The sequence below is a fragment of the Anser anser genome, assembly GCF_964211835.1.
Source record: "Anser anser genome assembly, chromosome: 14".
Lineage (NCBI taxonomy): Eukaryota > Metazoa > Chordata > Aves > Anseriformes > Anatidae > Anser > Anser anser.
The window spans coordinates 1,285,783-1,304,679 of NC_139735.1; the positions used below are offsets into that span (position 1 = coordinate 1,285,783).

An 18,897-nucleotide genomic window follows, 5' to 3' on the forward strand; every position below is an offset into this window, starting at 1 on the left:
TTCCACTCCAGCACCCTGGGGAGCTCAGGGCGAGGCTGCACCAGGACGAAGAAGCTGGTTCTGCGTGGCAGCACCACCGCCAGGAGCCGTGCGCCACGTGCAGCACAAACACCGCTCGCTCGCGTCAACGGGGGTGAGGCATCGTGCTTACAAGGAGCTTCTGCCCCCCAGTTGTGCTGAGGGAGGTATAAACCCTTTGGGGCGGAAAAGATTATCCAGAAGGTAAGAAGAAGCAAAAGTGAAGAAAAGCAGAGGCTGAGCTCTCCAAACGTCGACTGGGGGGCAGAGCAGCCAGCAGACGAAATAAGAGAGAAATCCGAAGGACCTAAAAACCCCCAAAAGGCCAATCCACATCGGTCCTTGATCTTTGCACCCGACGGTGCAGGTTTCTAAGCCGGTCTGTGCCTGGCAGGCCCTGGCTGTGTGCCGGCAGCACTCACGACAGCGGCCCCGCCGCGGCCCCGGCAGCGCAGAGCTGCGCCCTGCAGCGCCTTCGGCCGCGATGTCCGGTTGTTTCCAAACATTTTCTGCCCAAGGCTGAAGTCCGAAAATAAGCTCTGTAAGCCTAACAAATCAGTGTCAATTGCCTGTGTAATCTCAGACGCAGCTACCAGCCAACATTGAATTAAAGTCGCTATCAGCCAAGGAACTGGAAGTGTTTCATCTGCAGAGGATGGGAGATGAACGGCAGGATCGGAAACCATGCCTTTATTTTATTTCCTCCTTTTTAAAAGGCTGAGATTGTGTTTTGCTTCATGATTTTAACAGCTTAAGTGAAGGATTCTTCGCTGTGGTACTTAATTTGTCCTTATTGCTACAGGAGCAGGACAGCCGAGCTGCCGCAGCACCGCCGAGGCAGAGGAGCCGCTCCGCAAACCACCCATGCCGAGGTCCCACCTTGCCGGGTGCCAGAGCAGCGACCTGGGGCCGGGAACCCAGCTCTAGGGCACCTTGATAACCCTCACAGGGACCACAGAAGGCATGACAAAAGCACTCTGCATAACAAAACACGAGCAAAGTGCCAAAACACCGCTTATAAGGAAAAACTGATACGGAACAAAGTGGCGTATTCCTGTGCTAACCCTGCTTGTTTCACAATATCCACTCGGTTCCTGGGTCACACTTGACCCAGGTCAGTTGTGGGCAAAAATGTGGGCATTTAACTGCAAAAAAAAAAAAAATTATAATTATCTAATCTACTCTCTTGTGTGATCCTGTGTGTTGAACATGATAATTTCTGCGTTACGCATAGCTTTGTATGATGAATCTCAGTGAAAGTTTTAGAAAGGTATTCTACTTCAAAGAACAGATTTCAAATAATGGAAAATTCACTGCCCCACTTATCTCCTTCTTACAGGTAAATTGCCCTCGGTATTAAAAAATGTGCACTCTGCTTCAGTTCTGAACATGCCTAGCTGCAACTTCGAGCTCTTAGATCTCACCGTGCCCCTGTTTCACAGAGCTGACTCCTGCGGCCGGTACCCCTGCTGTGTTCAGGGCTCCTGAGCCCCCTCCACCTCTTCTGACCCAGATTTCCAGGCACGGGCCCCCAGCTGCGCGCCCCTCCTGCGCGGAGCAGCTCTGCGCGGGGCGGGCAGAGCAGGCGGCTCAGGCACAAACCCCGGCCAGCGAGCGAACCTCTGAGCACCAGCAACACAGCTGCAAACACAGCCGGCGCTGGGAAGGCTCAGCGCTTGCCAAATAACCCCAGGCACCTTGCTGCATTTAAGGACGGTTAGGACAAATCCTGCAAGCCTGCATGGCTGGAAAGCTGCCCCCGCTCATCCCGTGATGCGCGAGCGACCCGCACTCCCACAGCCCTCTCACCGCCTTTCAGACCGTGAGCAGCTGTGGCCAGGAGCAGGAAGAACCGTGCTGTCTGGGAGCCCCAAAAGCAGGGCTCTTTCTGTGTCCCAGCTCTGGACAGGGACAGCGTCTGCTGCTTCTCCTCGGCTGCCCTGGCTCCAGCTGCTGCCCCAGCCCTCGTGCTTCAGCCCACAAACACAGGAGACTACAGACCGTCAGGAGGAAAGCTGAGAAAATATTGCTTCTCATGAGGGTAAACTGCTACAGAAATAAATAAACGAACTCGGTTCCTCTTCCAGGCAAGCTGAGGACAGTACACGAAGGACCTGGCAGCCAGGTGACTCCAGCATCTACCAAACATCTGCTGAGTTATCAGCAAATAAACTAATTAGGCTGAAATTTTCCAAAAGCAGATGCTGATACTCAGGGTTCCACTGACAGCTGTGGGACACACTATTTCCAGCGTACACGTCGGTACCACCACCACTTCCTAAATCCACACGTGTTGTTAGGACACCCTCCAAAATGGGAGCGCGTGGACCTTAACGGGAACTCAATCAGAGGCAGGGAAGCCCCAATGTTTGGAGAGTCAGAAAAGCAAACAGCAGCCTCTCCGCTGCATTGCAGTTTTCAGCGAGGGGGCGAGGGGCTCACGCCAGCCTCGTGCTGCTCACTCAGCGCCCAGGTGAGCCCCGGGCAGTGCCCGCTGCCAGCCCGGCTCCTGCCCCTGCGGCAGCATGGGGACGGCCGGGCACAGAACAACGTGAGGCAGCAGCGTGTGCGACGGGAGGGCACGCTGACTCCTTCACCTAGGTGTCTGGAGCCAGTTAGTGACAGAACTGGAAAGACGATCTCCAACATTTTTAAACTGCCGTGGTACCTAATCCGCAGAAAAATGCAGAGCCTGCTGGCTGAGCTTGTTGTGTCTGGGAAAGGAAAAGTGCCCGTGGGCGTCCAGAGAGGATCGTCTGCGGAGGGCACGGGCTCTGCCCCACACACTGCAGCGCCTCGGCAGCTGGGGACAGCGGGGACGGGGGACGTGAGGCGGGGAAGGCCCCGGGGGACGGGGCAGCAACGCCACACCGCGCCGACGCAGCCCCCGAGCCCCGCTTTCAGCCTGGGATGCCAGGCAGTCTTTGCACTCCCTATCAGCACGATAGTGCAGGGAACTGAGGCACTATCCTCTTACAGGACGCATCTTTCATCGATACCAACGCAGCTGCGTTTCGTGGCGCAGGAATTACCGGCTGGCAGCGACCGTTAGGGCAGAGGCGGCCGCGCAGCACTTACGCTTCTCGTTGGGCTGCGCCGTGTGGAAGAGGGTCAGGGGCCGCTCGCTGCACGAGGGAGGCTTCGAGTCCGTGCTCTTCTTGCGAGATAGCAGCAGCTGTGAGTTCGACGGCGGGGTCTCCGGCACAGTGTTAAATATCTGTGAAAAATAATAAACAAGTTTCCTTGGCATCGCCCGCTCGGGCAGAACAGCTCTCCACCTGCCTGGTCTGCAGCGCCCCGCTGTCACGCCAAGGAGCAGCATCGACAGAAGACCCACAAAACAAGTAACGTTTGGGTACAATTTCTGAAATTCTGTGTTTCCACCCTGTTTGCACTCTTGCGGAATTTGATTGACCCTGGTACTATGGTAGGCTTTTTTAGTTTTCAAGGCTCTGCGGTGCCCTTGCAGGTGTTGGTGGGAGAGTGCCCAAGGGAGGAACAACCAGCGTGCGCCTGTCCTTGCCACAGGCTCGGCGCCCAGTGATGCAAACCAGCTTGGGAAAGTCTTCCCAGCTTCCAGCCACAGCTGTCAGAAAACTGAGTAATCACATTTTTCTCAAGGGGATGGAATTTTTAAACTGCATGAACCTAATGAGCAGCAGTTCTGTTTGCCGTTGATATTTGGTTATTTATTGTTTTTCTGTAACCCCGGGCTCAGACAACACCAGTGTTCAACGCCAGTTCTCCCAAGGTCTCCCTTTGCAAGAACGGCTGAGACACACCAGCCTTCTGAGTCTTTTCTGGCCACGTCCGGCACCGCCAGGGGTACCCGGGGCTGCCTGGTGCCGAGTGGCGCTGCCGGGGCTTGCCAAAAGGAGAACTGCTCCTGAGAGCCGCCCAGTGCCCTGTGCCACGGTGGGTGCTGCCCCAGCAGGCAGCAGAGAGCTGCAAGATGCCGCTCACCAGCCAGAGCGAGCCGCTGCCAGGAGCTAATTGCTTTGTTTCGTGTAACAGCAACATAATCCTCAGGCGCACATGAGTAAACCCTCCGTGCTGCTTCTCACAAATAAATGCTAAATTGCCGAGATGCTTTAGCCAAATATTGGAATGTCACATCTCTCCCAAAAAGCACGGAGAGGCAGGCACGGCCCCTTGTAAAAAAACTGACAGACTGTTCTCAGCAAACCCAACACCTCGTGGTGGAGGGCACCTCGAAAAGCGCTCCAGGCAGCCCTCCTGGGTGGGGGTGCTCGCTGCCCGAGCCCCGCGGGGGTTTGGAGCCCTGGCGCTGCGTGAGGCAGAGGAAGCAGGGAGGAGGCGCCACGCACGGCTCCTCGCAGGCCCCGAGACAGGCACCCCTGAAGCGAGCACTGGAGGCTGTACGTAGCCGGACACGCCGCAGACAGATGGACGGATTATGTAGCGCTGCGGCCGACCTTCCTCCCGCTGGTCTCATTCGCACATTCCTCCCGGGCCCACAGATCGCCCCGAGCACAACCGGCCTGAGCCGCGCTTTCTGCACGCAGCCCCGCTCGCTTCCACTGCGCCTGCTCTGCCGAGCCTGCCCCTGGCCGTCCCTGCCCCGTGGGAGGCCGGGGACTGGTGGCAGCCCAGGCACGCGGGCCCGGTGCCGTTTGCTCACCGGGCTGTGCCGCCAGGCAGCCGCTGGGCTCCAGGGGCCTGGCCCCGCTGCTCGGCCCCGAGGCCGGAGCCGTTCCCTCTGCGCTGGGCAGGGTGCGGGACGCTCGGCAGCAGGCACCTCACCCGCCTGCACCCTGCTCTCCAGGCCCAGAATGGCCACTTTCTGCTGTTAAATGCTTTTCAGATTGCTTGGGAAAATGACGAAATGTATAATCAAAGCAAATAAACATGTTCGTTTATGAATTGCATCTCACAGCACATTTGAAATTAAACTTCCAGGTTTTTGCTTCCTCTTTTCGGTCTTCAATCAGAGACGGTATATCTGCATTAAAATTACAAACTCAGTGCCTAAAGCCAGCCTCAGCTTATAAGGAGCTTGTGTTGCTCAAAGCAGCTGCATGGAACAGTCCAACTGAAAAGCTTCAGCGTGTGATATCTTACACCCTCCAACCCACCACAACCAACTCTATTTCAGTTACAGTGTCTGACCAGCCCAAATGTTCACCCTACAGACAGCCCACGCCTCCCCTTGTGCCCGCAGCCGCGGAGACACGGAGATGCTGCTCCAGCGGGGCAGGGACCGGCACCCGGAGCCGTGTCCTGCGTGACACTGCCCTCGCCGCCTCCCCTCCGCCGCCCTTCCCAGCGCGGGCTTTGATGTGCTCGCGCTGCACTCGAAGCGCTCGGTTTACGGCCTCCGCTTCACTCACTGACGCAACTGCAATTGTAAAGGCTCAGTAAATATGCTGCTTCCTGCTACCTTATAAACTTCTTTTATTAAGCCACGAGGTCTTTTATGCCTCTTGTGCAGCTAAGATTAAAGCCCTGAGGGCTGCGCCAGCCTGCTGTCCTGGGCTGGCATGGCTGGGCATGGCTGGACACGGCTGGGCACTGCAGGACACGGTTGGGCACAGCTGGACACGGCTGGGCACTGCAGGACACGGTAGGACACAGTAGGACACGGTAGGACACAGCAGAAGCACCACTGCTCTGCTGCCTGGGGAGGGCAGGGCTTGGAGCGACGCCGCTCGGTGGCAGTGGCACGGCGCTGCCTCCTGACGAAGCAGGAGTGCCCCAATTTCTCCAGGATGCCTTCCAGCCCCAGACCTCCCACTGCTCCATGCCCACCCTCCCGCCTCACCTCAGAGGGGGCACGCCGGAGGCGGCAGGCCCCGCGGGCCGGCAGGGCAGGGAGGGCAGCCCCACCGCAGCCCCCCAGCGCCGCCGGGCGCGGAGGCGCAGCAGAGGCAGGGCTGTGCCAAGCGGCCCCTCGGCCACCTCGGGGCGGCACGCGGCACCCCGGCTGCATTTAACTGCTCGCGATAGGGAAAAGCCAGTAAATAGCTCCATTTTAAAAAGCACCAGCGCTTATTTTGAAGGTCCGTGGAGGAAGGAGTCTGAGGACTCGGAGAGCCGTCAGATAAATAGCTCGTTCTCAAAGTGACTTGGCCAGCGCTACGCGCCCGGAAACTGCGCCGGCCTCCTCGGCAGCGAAGGAAACCCCCCCCCCGGCAGCCTCAAAAACTCCCGCTCCACTTCCCCCAGCCGAGGCATCGCTCGCATAAAAACTCCGCTCTTCTTCACCAGAAAGTTTGTCAGGTTTGTTTCAGTCTTTAATTTAACGAGACTCAGCGAGACGTGTTCCTCACTGTGCACACCCGTGCTATAACTCTCCCCGTCCCAGAGTCCAATTAACGGAGAGAGAGAGGCAGCTTAACGGTCAGACGGGGAGAGGAGCAGCCAGGATTCATAAATTACATTTACAGCCCTGTGCTCGCTCTGTCTGATGCAAGCGGTAACTTCGCTGCTCCACAGCCACCGAAGGGCCGGGAACCGGCAGCACCCCGAGCACCGGGAGCGAGAGGCTTTCGGAGCAGCCCCCCCCTCCGAACGAAACCAGCCAAGTGCTGTTAAATCCTCTGCTCCGCGGCTGCTCCGGAGGACGAGGAATCTGCCCGCTGACCTCATTATCTGGAGCTGGTTATAAACGACGGCTTCGCAGTGCTGATGACTGCTCCCGAGGAAGCAGTCCCCAGGCACACGCGGGGTCAGCGCGCTGCGGAGGACTTCGGGTGCTGGGCACCCGCGTCCCTGATCTCTGTGAGACGGAGAAGCGCCGTGCCCGCTTATCACGAAGAAGCTGAAAAGGGGCAGGTTGGGTTTCCTTCCCAGGTCAGAGCACGACACCAGAGCACACAATCGCAGCCCCCAGCCCCTGCTCCGGCTGGTGGCACCGACTCGCTCCAGGAGCTGGCAGAGCCGGGAGCTGCCGCGGCGCTCAAAACGGAGGTGGGACGAACTTCATTCGAGGGCAACTCAAACTGCTGCCAGCAGCATCGCTAAAAATTGTTGCTAATTAGAGAAAGAATAAAATAAAAATGAGGTGCTGAGGGCTTTGACTTCGGTATTAATTCTTACCACTTAGTAAGGCTAGCGTTTGGGCCTGTGCAAGTCCCCGCAAAGGCTGGTCTCTCATTTGTCATCACTGCCGTGTGCAGAAACAATTCAGCTGGTGAATCTTTTGTCTGAAGGGAACATCATCAAGGCAGTATAGCGATGTCTTAATTTTGTAACACTTCAGAACAATGGCCTTTTCCGGAGAGCTATACAAATAAAAGCTTTGGAAAACAAAATGGATGGACAGCCACAATTTTCAGAAAATTAAATGCCACCAGATGTAATAATATTTCAATATTGCTTTCTGCTAACATTTAATTTTTAAGTCAATTTATTGTTATTTTAGAAATATAGTGTTAAATAGCACTCTCTTGAGTAACTAATAATACACAGCATCCTTATTTTTTTTAGAAGACACACTCTTGGTTTGCTTGTCATGGCAACATCCAGAGCCATAGGAGGAAAATCATTTCATCCATTTAAAAATATACGATCGGCGTGTATTTTATATCACACTGTGCTAGCGGGCTGTATTCACAGGCACACAGAGAAAAGGCTGACAATCGCTAACGGAGACATCTTGCTAAGGAACAACTCCAGGCTTTGTCCATTCGCTGGGTGGTGCTGGGCAGGCGAGCACCGGGCGCGTTTGCTCTGGTTCAGCTTTTCCAGGGTTCCCGTTTGCTCTGTTGCAGCATCTGGCATGCAAATGGTGCTGCCGCTAGGATATTTTGTCCCCCCCCTTCCCCCAGCCCTGACTCTACACCATCCCAACGCTATTCCACACTTCCAGAAGCTCTGGTGTCAGTACAGCCCCTGGGAAATAACCCGAAGTGCAACAGTTCCCACTGACAGCTGCAATTATAAAGATAAACGCAAGGCCTGCGATAACTTCATGCGCAGAGACCTTCTCAAGGAGAACACGCCTGAGAAGCCCTACAAACAGTCTGGGTTTGTTGGTGCCGTTGCGAGCCTAACAAACGATTCGGATCCAAGACCTGGAAACCTGTAAAATCCCCAGAAACGATTCAACTTTTTGGATTACGCACAGAGCTTAATGGCCTGTGTCAGAGGCTCTGGCAACCTGGAGCAAGCCATAATTTCCCAGTCGTTCCGGGAAGCCTCACAAAGACACCGCTTTGCTGATTACGATTCCAAACTGCGCCTCGCTCCCGAGACGCACCGAGACACCCGCTGGGGCACGGTGCGGGCAGCACCCGCTCCCGTTAACAGCACTGACGTGGGACCGTCACTGCCGTGTCCGCCTCCGCTACTCCGGTGCCTTTGAGATGGATGGTACTCCCCACGGATAACCCCAGCGGGAGGATGAGCTAAATGTGGGGTCACTGCAGCTGCACGGCAGCGAGCAGAGCAGGGTGACCGCCTCCCCTGAGACCCTCCCCAGGGCCCCAGCCACCAGATAAGCCTGCTGGAGGGGCTGTAAACAAGCTGCCAGCAGTTACTCAGACCAAGCGATGTCATCACCAAGCTTGGTTTTTGGTTTTTTTTTCTTCTCTTTTTTTTTTGGCTACACAATGACGACAGTAATTTTAACAGGAGAGGCATCCCACTTACCTGAGGGAAATATAATGTAATACCAGACAGTTGCTGATTGCCAGGAACCATTCAAATCAATTACATTTTCCCTGCGAATGCACTTAATCATAAACAGTGTCTGTGAGTCACCGGTGTAAAACAATATAAAGCACCAGCAGCACCAGCACAGAGGACTTGCATATTGCTAATCACCTACAGCAGCTCCTGGGGGGAAACTTCAGTGAGTTCCAATCAATTCAAATTAAGGAATACACTGAAACGAAACAGTCCTAAAGAGGGAGCCGAACCGGCACCGATACTGAATTTAAAAGAGATTTTCCTCCCAGCAGTTGCCTCTTGCTGTCTCCCTTCTTCTTGGGATCATTTCCCGAGAGCCCTCGAGAAATGAGGACAGGGGTCCACAGACGTTCTGCACACAGCATCCCGGTGCCGAGGGGTACCCGTGCCGCTGTGCAGGCGGTGTGGGCAGTGCAGGCAGGGCACCATCCTGCACCACCAGCACCCGCTGCACGGGAGCAGCCGGGGTGCACGGAGAGCACGCGCCGCATTCGCCCCCCCCGCAGTTCAGTGGCGACGAAAGCACGAAACCGAGCCGCAGCTTCCCCCTCCCGCTGGTGCCGTAAATTACTCCTAAGGCAGGGTAATCGTGGCAGCGCTCGGGAACCCTGCGACATCAGGTGTAATCCTGCTGGTGAGCGGAGATGAGCACCGCAGCCCACACAGACACGATCGTTGCAGAAATCTGTCATCGATTCCTGCAGATGCCAACTGATGGCAGGAGGCTCGGTTCAGGAGGCTCGGTTCAGGAGGCTCGGTTCAGGCAGGACAAGGATCCACGGCTGACGACCTGTCCCTCTAGGGACCCCCAGAGCTCAGCGAGGAACAGGGCCACAAGCGCCCTGGCCGCGATGCCGCGCTGCTCGGGATGCTGGCAGCGCAGCATCACCACCAAGAGCTGGGCACGGCGGTGAGGTTTCCCTGGGCCACTGGAGGGCCATCACGGAAGGACAGACAGACGGCCACCGAGGGCCAGCACGAGGTTTTGTGCCAGGTTTGTGTCTTGCCCACAACCCCAGGTTCGTTGCTGCTGCTCGCGCGCCCCTCTGCATGGCAGCTCCTAATTAAGCGATCGCTGCCATTACCCCCCACGCAGAGGAGAAGAAAATAGCTCCTCCGTGCTAAATAAATACCACGGTGCTTATCTGCCCGGGGAGGCAGTTTCTCTGAGGACACACGAACCACAGACAGTGTCCCCATATATCCATCCATCCCCGCTGGTCATGCATTTGCTGCCCCTCAGCAGACCCACGCAGGCGCACCCCAGGACTGACACCCACACCGCACGTACTGGGGACTCAGCCTTGAATCTCAGGTGTGAAATTGTGGGCCGAACTTCAGAGAGAGCCCAGAGCCCCGGGTACCTCGCAGCACTGAGAACCAGACCCTGTGATCCTGCATCCTGCAGCTTCCCAGCCCGCGCCGCTCTCACACCACGGGCACCCAGCAGCACGGCGCAGGAAAGCGTGGCAAGGCGTCCCCTTTGGCCAGGGCACCCGGAGAACACGGTGTTTCTCGTGACGCACTGCACCGCCTCCAGGCAGCCCAACGTGCCTCACCCCACCAGCCTGCGTACGTGTGGGCACGCTGCTCGCAACCTGCAAGCAATGCTCGAGTTCAGTGTCGGCAAACAAAAGACCCAGGCCGGAGCTGCAATGCTGCCTGGCAGTGGTGCCCCCACTCCCCTCGGCAAGTCTCGCTCCATTTTTCAGCCAGAATGCACAAATCAGTACCGTCTCCAACCCAAACCAGACAGAAGATCATAAAAGGAGAACTGTTTGAGTTTAGAAGAACATGGATTTTTTTAGAGCTGCCATTTGCAGCATCGCATAGCCTTCCACGGGCAGTCAACAGGCTTCTGCACCACGCTGAGGGTGGCCAGCTCCCGGGGGGGCCAGTGAGCTCCCCGAGGGACAGCCAGCACCCCAGGGGTACAGCCAGCTCCCCGGGGAGGCACAGGAGCCCCCAGCTGCAGCCCAGCCCACTGCGGCACTCGGCTCCACTGGCAGACCCAAGCAACAGGTGGGAGCATCCCTGCAACCACAGACACAACCGCATCGCAACGCAGGGACCAACTCTGCGGATAAAGCCAGTACTTGAACAAACACAGATTTAGTCAGAAAAGCAGGAACCAAGCCTAGCCCTTCGTGGCTGCCGGCCACGGAGAGCAAGGAGGGCCCCGGGAAAGTGGGCTGCAGCTTGCGGAGAGACAGATTTGTTTTAAGAAATGAACTGCACTGAAAGAAGCACGTAAAGCCGTTACCTTCTCATGGTTTTCTATCAGAATTTCAATCACAATGTTCTGAAACTTGATGTCCATAATGGCAGCGACTGTTTCCTCTTGGGGTCGAAGCAGAGTTGGCCCAAACACCACGCCCAGATTAGCAACAGTCATCAGGTTCTGCTTGTGGTTATTTGCAACTCTGCAAAACAAAAGCAATGCAAAAAGTGGGTGATAGGAATAATCAGAACGGAAACCCCCTCCCCGCCCCATGGCTGGCACCAACCTTACGATTCTGTTTACGTTTCTGACACTCCTGGTGAGCTCCTTGAAGGCTCAGCCATGTGGAAAAGTACAGTGTTAACTGTTGTGTTACTGGAGGCCCTGCAGCCTCAGGAATTGACTAATCCCATAAAACCCCAACGCTACCCTGGCCACCGAGTCTCATGTTGCAAACCACTCCCAGGAAAACATCTTGAATCATTAATGCTTGAAACCCTTCTAAAAACAAATTGTTGGACCTCTGACACACGCTGCTCTCCAGCTGAACGAGTGACCTAATATGTTCCAAAATCCAATTCCTTCTCACCCATTTCAGCGTTTGCCTTCCCCAGAGGTCAGCCCCACGCAGCCCAAGCGGAGCAGGCTGCGGAGCGGAGACCTCGCGTCACCAGCGGGCACGCGCCCGTCCCCGCCCCAGCCAGGAATCCGCCGGCCGGGGACCCGCGGACACTCGAGCCTTCCTCCCTGTCATCCCTATTTTTACGTCCGCGAGTATCGCGGCCCGCGGGAGCGGAGCGGTTCAGCCAAACGCAGCAGCTCGCGCAGGACCCGGCACCCCGCCGATGGGCGCTTTGGGGGGCCCCTGGGCGCAGCTCCGGGCCGGCCGCTGCTCTTGGCGCTGCGAAGCGTCGGCAGCACGGCTCAGCCCCCGGGAGCACAGGCTGCCTGCGAGGCGCCGCGGGGAGCGAACCGACCGCATCCCACCGCGAGCAGCGGGGAGCCCAGGGGCACGGCCGCCCTTCGGCAGGAGCCCCAGCCTCCTCGCCTGGCACCGCGGGCCCTGGCTGAGCCGCGCGCCCGAGCCTCGCCGCGGCACGTCACGCACCGACACGTGCGGGTGACACAGCGAGGACTTGCGGTGGGAGCCCTGCAGCCCTATCTTCGCAAGCCTTTTTTGTGGTTTTCTCCTGACCTCTTCAACCAGGAAACTTGGTGACTTCAGGCTGCGCTGACACACAACTTCAGCTTACGTGTTTCTGTGGGCGCCTTTTCCCCGTAGTCTTTCCGTCCCATTTTCCCTGGAAACACGCGCTAGGCTAGCACATCCTGAGCGTGAGATTCTCGGATCTTGCTGGATCGTCCCAAGATGTTACTGCCACGAGCCTTTATCACTGATCGCAGAGCCAAGGTGATAGTGCTCATTGGTGTGCGGGCGTAGCTTATTTCAGCACAGCGTAAACTAGGGCTGACTTAAAATCGGCTTTCCTCCTCTTCCATCCAAGTCTCACCTGAGTCCATGAAGAACCCTTCATTCCTCACCCCCAAACAAGGCTCCTCGGGCAGCAGAAGAGGACCTTGTCACCAAGGGATGCTCAGGGTCGGCAGAGCAGCCCCAGCTCCAGCCCTGTGCTCTGTGCGGGCGAGAAGCCTCACCCCGGTGCGCGCTACGTCCCTGGAGACCCCGCAGAGGGGTCACCTCCACCGGCACACCGAGCACGTCCTGGGCTGGGCTTACAATCTCCGAGGTGCAGAAGCCCCGGTGAAAAGTCCCCGGGGTGTGTTGTAGGACCTCCCTCTTACCCGTAACCTCCCCCAGTGTCAGGAAGCCCTGAATATTTTATCACCAGCGTCTGAGAAATCTCCTCTGTCAGTAAACCGCGGCGCTGCGGGGATGGGCTGCCCCGGCGGGAGGCTCCGGTTACCGACGCGCGGCTCTTCCCATCGCCATTTGGTGAGCGAGGGCACGCCAAAGCCGCACGCGCACAACGCTCACACCGCCTCCCCTCGCCGACAAAGCCAGCAGAATGGAAGCAAATCTGCCTTAGGAAGTCACAGCCTTGGGGAGCGGAGAGAAAGGCAGAACTCTAACAGGGAAAAAACTCTTATTTAGGAAAAAACTTGCTTACTTACAGGAAAAAAACACCTACGTACAGAGGGATGTAACTTTCTTTCCCTATTGCCATCTCCCCAGGAGAAGCGCCTACCTCGGCAGTGCCCAGCTCGGGCCCTCGTGTCCCCCTGCCCACGTCCCCAGGGGCACTTGCTCCCTGTCCCGCAGCCGGGGGGCATCCCGCAGCAGCCGCCCCTCCGCTCGCCCCGACGCCCGCAACGCGCGGCACAAGCAACCGGCGCGAGCCCTCCGCACGCTGCACCCCCGCGCGGCGTCACGCAGCTCCAGCTCCCCGTTCGAACACAAAATCAGCACTGGGCTACAGGTCTCAGCGCTGTCGAGATAAATCGAAGTAATGTTGCCAAGCCTGCTTCCCGCCTCCGTAACGAGACATTTACCAGTGCCAATGAAATATTTACACTGCAGCAATATCACACGTTCACTTACTCCTGTTTGGATTTTGAAAAACGCAGCTGAAACCGAAATAGTTTTGAAAGTACTAATAAAATAATAAATCTAATGATCTTCTATGGTTGCTAAAACAATGTTCATTTATAAAAAAAAACCAACTGAATTGATCTGAGTCTTATAAAATTAGGTTCCTTCATTTCTCATTACCGTTATCACGTAATACATCACTCTAATAAATCGCTTTGTCATTGACTTATTACCAGGAAGCAGCTGTACACGGTCCTGTTAATTATTACAGACTGAAGTATTAATGGCTTCCCACCGAGGGCAGGGCCCCGCTGCCCCCGCGGCACACCTGGCTCTGCCCCAGCCCCGAGGAAGCCCCCCTGGTGCAGGCGCCGGCCCTCTGCTGCCACCACACCCCTCTTTGCCACTGTGCTTTGACTCCGCAAAGGGTGAACGACATTTTGCAGCTGCGTGGCTCTCGGTCCCTTCTGGAATAAATCAGGGTGGCACACGAATTTCTGCGCTGTAACACGGGTACTTTTCCACTAGTAGCCTTTATAGCGCTTGGTTACTAAAGCTATGCTACAAAACATGATTCACCTTTCACATCCTTCAAATTCCACATCCATTATCCACATGATGATTTACTATAAATTATACCTCTCCATCATCCTTTGTACTAGCAAATAATGCCCCAGTTTCTAAAGACGGGGTGTTCTCATCCCAAAGTGTCCCTAATGCTGCTGCTTTTCACAGATGCTTTTCTGCAGGCACCGTTAGTTCCACTCCGGAGCTGCCCTTCAGAAGGTTTCCAAGTATTTCCTGTATTTTCCTTTTAACCTGCTGCTTCTTCCTGGCCCTCAGTGCACTCTGAAATCAATGGCACTAACAGCAATTTAGACGGGTCCATTTTCAGTTCCCTCCCCATCCACGCTTTGCAGAAGTCACCTCCAGCATAGATGGGAGGTGGGAACCCAGAGCAACCTCTCGAGCAGCGCTCGGTGCCCGCAACGCGCCGGGACATCGACTGCCTGCTGGATATTGGACGCAGGGCTGCTTCTCCTCCCCTCGGCACGCCACGCCACCGCAAGCACCCAGCGCACGCAGCCGGAGCCGGGAGCCGTGGGCTCGTGCCGCTGCTGCAGCCCCCCGGCACCCGCGGAAGGCCGCTCGCTTTGCATCCACTTGCAGAAAAACAACGGAGAAGGGGAGCAGAGCAAATGCACGTTGTGTGCTAAATTAGATTACGCCTGGGTTGCTTGGATACTGTATAATCACTGGCATGACCAAACATAATTTAATACAGAGTAATTGGTAGTCAGGCTTCAGTGCAGAGAAAGCTTACAGGAGCAGTAAATATTTCTCTGCTGCACCGGCTGGAAATCGGCAGCAGGTAGCAGAGGACAAGCGCACCGCAGCCGAGGCGCAGCGAGCGGTGGGGAACGCCGTCCGCGCCCTCTTGGCTTTCACAGACGTCAACGATTTCAGTTTCTCCAGCCTGGCCAACACCTCCCATTTACTCTCAGGGAAATCCAATTAAAGGACTCGTTCGCCTCCCCAGCAGCCCGCAAGGAGCCCCTGCTGTGGGGGCAGCCCCCACGGCGCCCGGCCCGCACCGCAGCCAACGCCACGCAGAGAGCGAGGCGACGAACGATGCTCCCGCTTCACCTCCTGAGCCGTGAACTGGCATCAGCGGGGCTGCCTAACGCTGGTGGACACGGCTCGGCCGGGACACGACGTTACCTCCATCGGTGCGGTCCCGCGTGTCCCGCAGGCCGGGGCCGGCCTCGCGCAGCCTCGCGGGCACCAGCAGGCAGCCCGGCCCCAGCAGCGCCGTCCTCGAGGGACACCGCGCCCCCGTACCTGGCACCGCTCGGCACAGAGCTCCTGCCCTCCGCGGCCGGAATTATTTTGGGCACGCATTTTATATAAAACGTATACATGCCTCAGCCAAAGAGTGCTATTATTAGTTCGAGTATCTTCCCCGATTCAGAGAAAAATCTCTGAGAAAACAAACATCTGAAAGGGAACAAAGGCTAAGCCCTAAGTGTTTCTATTTCCATGCCTGGGACAAACCTTTGAAAACAAAGTGCTTGTTACGGCTGGCCTAGCGAGACCTTATAGGATGGAAAACAAAGCAGCTAGTTCATATTGCTGCAGGTCAAAATACATTTTGTTTCTGCCACCACCAGTAAAGCTAACACCAAAACCCAATCATGCAGAGGATTAGCAATCCTACAGTTATTTAGGCTGCTATAGGCAGTTTGTTACAAATTAAATGTGTGCATTTGACGCTGGAGATGAATTAAAGACAAAAAGCCCCGAGAACACAGACAGCGCACTGGGTGACAGCGGCACCTCTGGATTTAGCAGCAATTTGGGGGTGAGTAACTCAATAACCGCGCCAGCTGCACTAAACCACGCAGGCGAGACGCAGCCAAGGCAGACGCTGTTCCCACCGAGGCTGCCTCGCAAGGAAAGCCCTGCCTGGGCAGGCGTGCGGCTGCGGGGCTCGGGGAGAGGCGCGCAGGCGGCGGGGGGTCCGCAGGCAGCTCCGTTTCCGCGAAGCCTCGCAGGCAGCGTCCCACCCACCGCGGCTGCCCCCGTTTCCACCAGCCTCGTTGGGGTCGCGCACACTCCCGGACAGACGGCAGGGCTGCTAGAGCCCGCAGTCGGCGGTGTTTATCGGATAAGATCTAATGAGTTCTGGGAAATGTTCCTGGGTGCGTTCGAGTCCTCCCCGCGCATTACCGAGCTTAATTGGGCTGCAGCTGATGAGCGTGTAGGTGTAGGGGCGAGGGGCCGGGCCGGCTGCCACGCCAGCGGCCGGATCCGGGGAGCAGCAGCGCAGGAAGCGGCGCGGGTGCCGAGCTACGGCACAACGGCTGCCAAAGCTGCTGCGTGCGGCCACCTCCCGGTGCCAGGGAGGAGGGCTATGGACGGCACCGCCCAGCTGTGCTGAGGGCATCCAAAACCGGGGAAGCCCTAACGGGGAGTTTGTCAAAAGCAAACCTGTGTCAGGGAAGAAACAGCTCGAGTTTGAAAACAGCAGTAACAACGGTAACCCTGAAGGGTTTTCAAGTCACTGAAAGGAGGTTTTTTTTAAAAATCAAAGCTCCCCTTCTGCAAGATCAGAAACAGAGGAGACAAGAAACAGAAGTTCTTCAACAAGTACCGCTGCAAACACAAATGCCACCCGTAGCTCACCGTAAGAGAACCGAAATAGAGAACAGAATATAGAATAGAGAATAGAAATCGAAATCCAAGGGCCAGTCCTGCCCTTGGATACCCGCTCTGACCAGGTACAGGTGCGTGAGGGCAGGGCAGGCGGGGACCGTGACCGGGGGCAGGCGGCGGTGCCAAGCACCCCGGGGCACACACGGAGAACCCCCGAGCACCACCGGTTAAGCTTCAGCTTCCAAGCCAGAGTGCGCAGACACAGAAAGGATGTGTCTACAAACTGCGTAACTGTAATTTATCCTGCCATGTTTATTAAGGCCCTGGATGTGCCTGGGCTCTTCTGGGCCGCTCTTGAACGAGGGAAGCTCTCCGAGGGTCGGCGGACTTTCGAGGTGCAGGACAAGCGTGCTGGGCACCCGCTCTGCTGCCATGCGGTGCTTGCACATCCTCAGCACGCGGCAGCAGGGACTGGAGCACGGACACAACCCCGCTGCGCAGCTCCAGCTTCCCGCAGGCTGACGAGACGCACGGCATCACAACTTGCACAGCGCTGCCGCTCGAGTGACGTGCGGACAGCCAAGTACTGAGGAATGCAAATGGAGGCCAGCAGATCCAGAAGGAGGACAGATCACCAGGGAAATACAAAACCTCCCAGCAAAGACAAGGAGAAACTTTCTGAAAGCGGTTGACAAAGCATTCAAATGCAACGTTGAGAATTAAGAAGGGTTTTCAGCAAGCATCCTCACGGCTCTCAGGTTTCCCCGCTCAGCTAGGACGGGACGTGTGCCTGCACGGGTTCTGTGCGATCTGACTTGCTCCAACAAGACTCCCTTTCTCTCCCGGGTGAATCTGGCCACAGCTGGATGCCTGGGTTCACTCCCAGGGAAAAAAAAAAAAAACAAAAAAAGCTCATATCACACTGAACAGATGCACAGGCCAAATGTTAAATTCAGTATCGGTGAGCCTAATCAGTGTGAATACCATACGTGCTGCAGCTTGCAAGTAAAACTCTTGTGGTGCTGCAACGCTCCTCCGATTCAGGCTTCTCAAACCACGCAGCCTCGATTTCTGCGGTAAAAACTCAGGGCTCCGCGAGGAGCTGCCACCCTTGCCCACGCCGTGCACAGCCCCTGTGCTCCCCCCACAAACATCACGTCTGGGGAAGAGATGGCACCAGCCGAGCGCAGTTCCCATACCCCACATCCTGACCCCGAAGCCTTTCACTTCTTCCTGTAATTTTGTGTGCGAGCACAGCCCCCATTTAGAACTTCAGTCAGTTATGCTCAGTTACCTCTTTACAATAATAGCAGCTATTTTACCCATTAGGGACAAGCACCGTGGCAGGGTTTTGGCCAGCTCCGCGGCCCCACGAGAACCGTGCTGTGCCCCCGTGCCCCCAGCGCCGCCGCAGGCACACGGGCAGGTTTTTGGCTGAGAACAGGAATCGCTGAAGCACAGAATATCCTGAGCTGGAAGGGACCCACAACGAGCATCGAGTCATCGCAGTCAGTGCGATAAAGCACCGAAAGAGAAAGAAAATGTTAAAAAAAAAAAGTGCAAGTGCCTCAGCCACAGTGAGGAGTAACGAAGCGGGGTTTTTACCTTCTTTCTTCCGCCTGAGGAGTAGTTTGGAGCACATTCTCTTCACAAACACATGATCAGCACTGTTCTCCCAAAGCATTTTTTTTTTAAATAACCCATATGGAAATGGAATACAGAAATCTACAGCTTTGTAAAATAAATTAAAATCATGGTTAAAAACAGCGCATAAAGTGCTGAAGAAGACACCTGGATCTTGTGCACCCTGCCATGCACACGTGTGGGCTCACCCCCCAGAGCCCTTCCTATTGTCAGGGCAGCAGCTAACCATCACATTGCAACAGCCCTCCATGGAACTGCATCAGAAGAGCACAACAGCTACTCAGCTTAACGAGACAGCCTGCAAAGCCCCTGCCTCGATAGGGGGTGCCTGCGCGGGCGATGCACTGGCGCACCTTCCGCCCCCCGCAGCGGGGTGAGGCAGACCAGGGGAGCGGGGTGAAGAAACGCGCTGCCAGAACGACGTGCCCCGCAGGCGTGTGTGTGTACAAACAGCCCGGGGCAAGCAGGACCGGCTCCCTCAACTCAGTCCTGCTGAGCCAGGCACCACCTCGCGTGCCAGAGAATCTCCTGTGCAAACCAGCTCCTTTGCCCGTGTAGGTTTCCCTATCGCCCCCGTTATTCTACACAAAACTGGTGATCGCACTTGTGGTTGATTTGCCGCCTCGCGGCTCCCCGGCCTGTGGTCACCACGGCC

General features: G+C 56.4%; 1 protein-coding gene across 5 annotated transcripts in view; it reads right to left on the reverse strand.

Moving 5' to 3' along the window:
* Positions 1 to 18,897, reverse strand: part of ARHGAP26 (Rho GTPase activating protein 26) — a 132,403-nt gene that overhangs the window by 32,432 nt on the left and 81,074 nt on the right. For all 5 annotated transcript variants that reach the window (XR_014572334.1, XM_083798702.1, XM_083798700.1 and 2 more), the window contains exons 18-19: positions 10,934 to 11,093; positions 3,097 to 3,235 (exon numbers count right to left, since the gene is read on the reverse strand). Coding sequence is in view for 4 of the 5 variants with exons in the window: in XM_083798702.1 (XP_083654828.1) it covers positions 3,097 to 3,235; positions 10,934 to 11,093 (299 nt within the window). In the remaining variant the exon portion in view is untranslated. The remainder of the gene's footprint in view (positions 1 to 3,096; positions 3,236 to 10,933; positions 11,094 to 18,897) is intronic.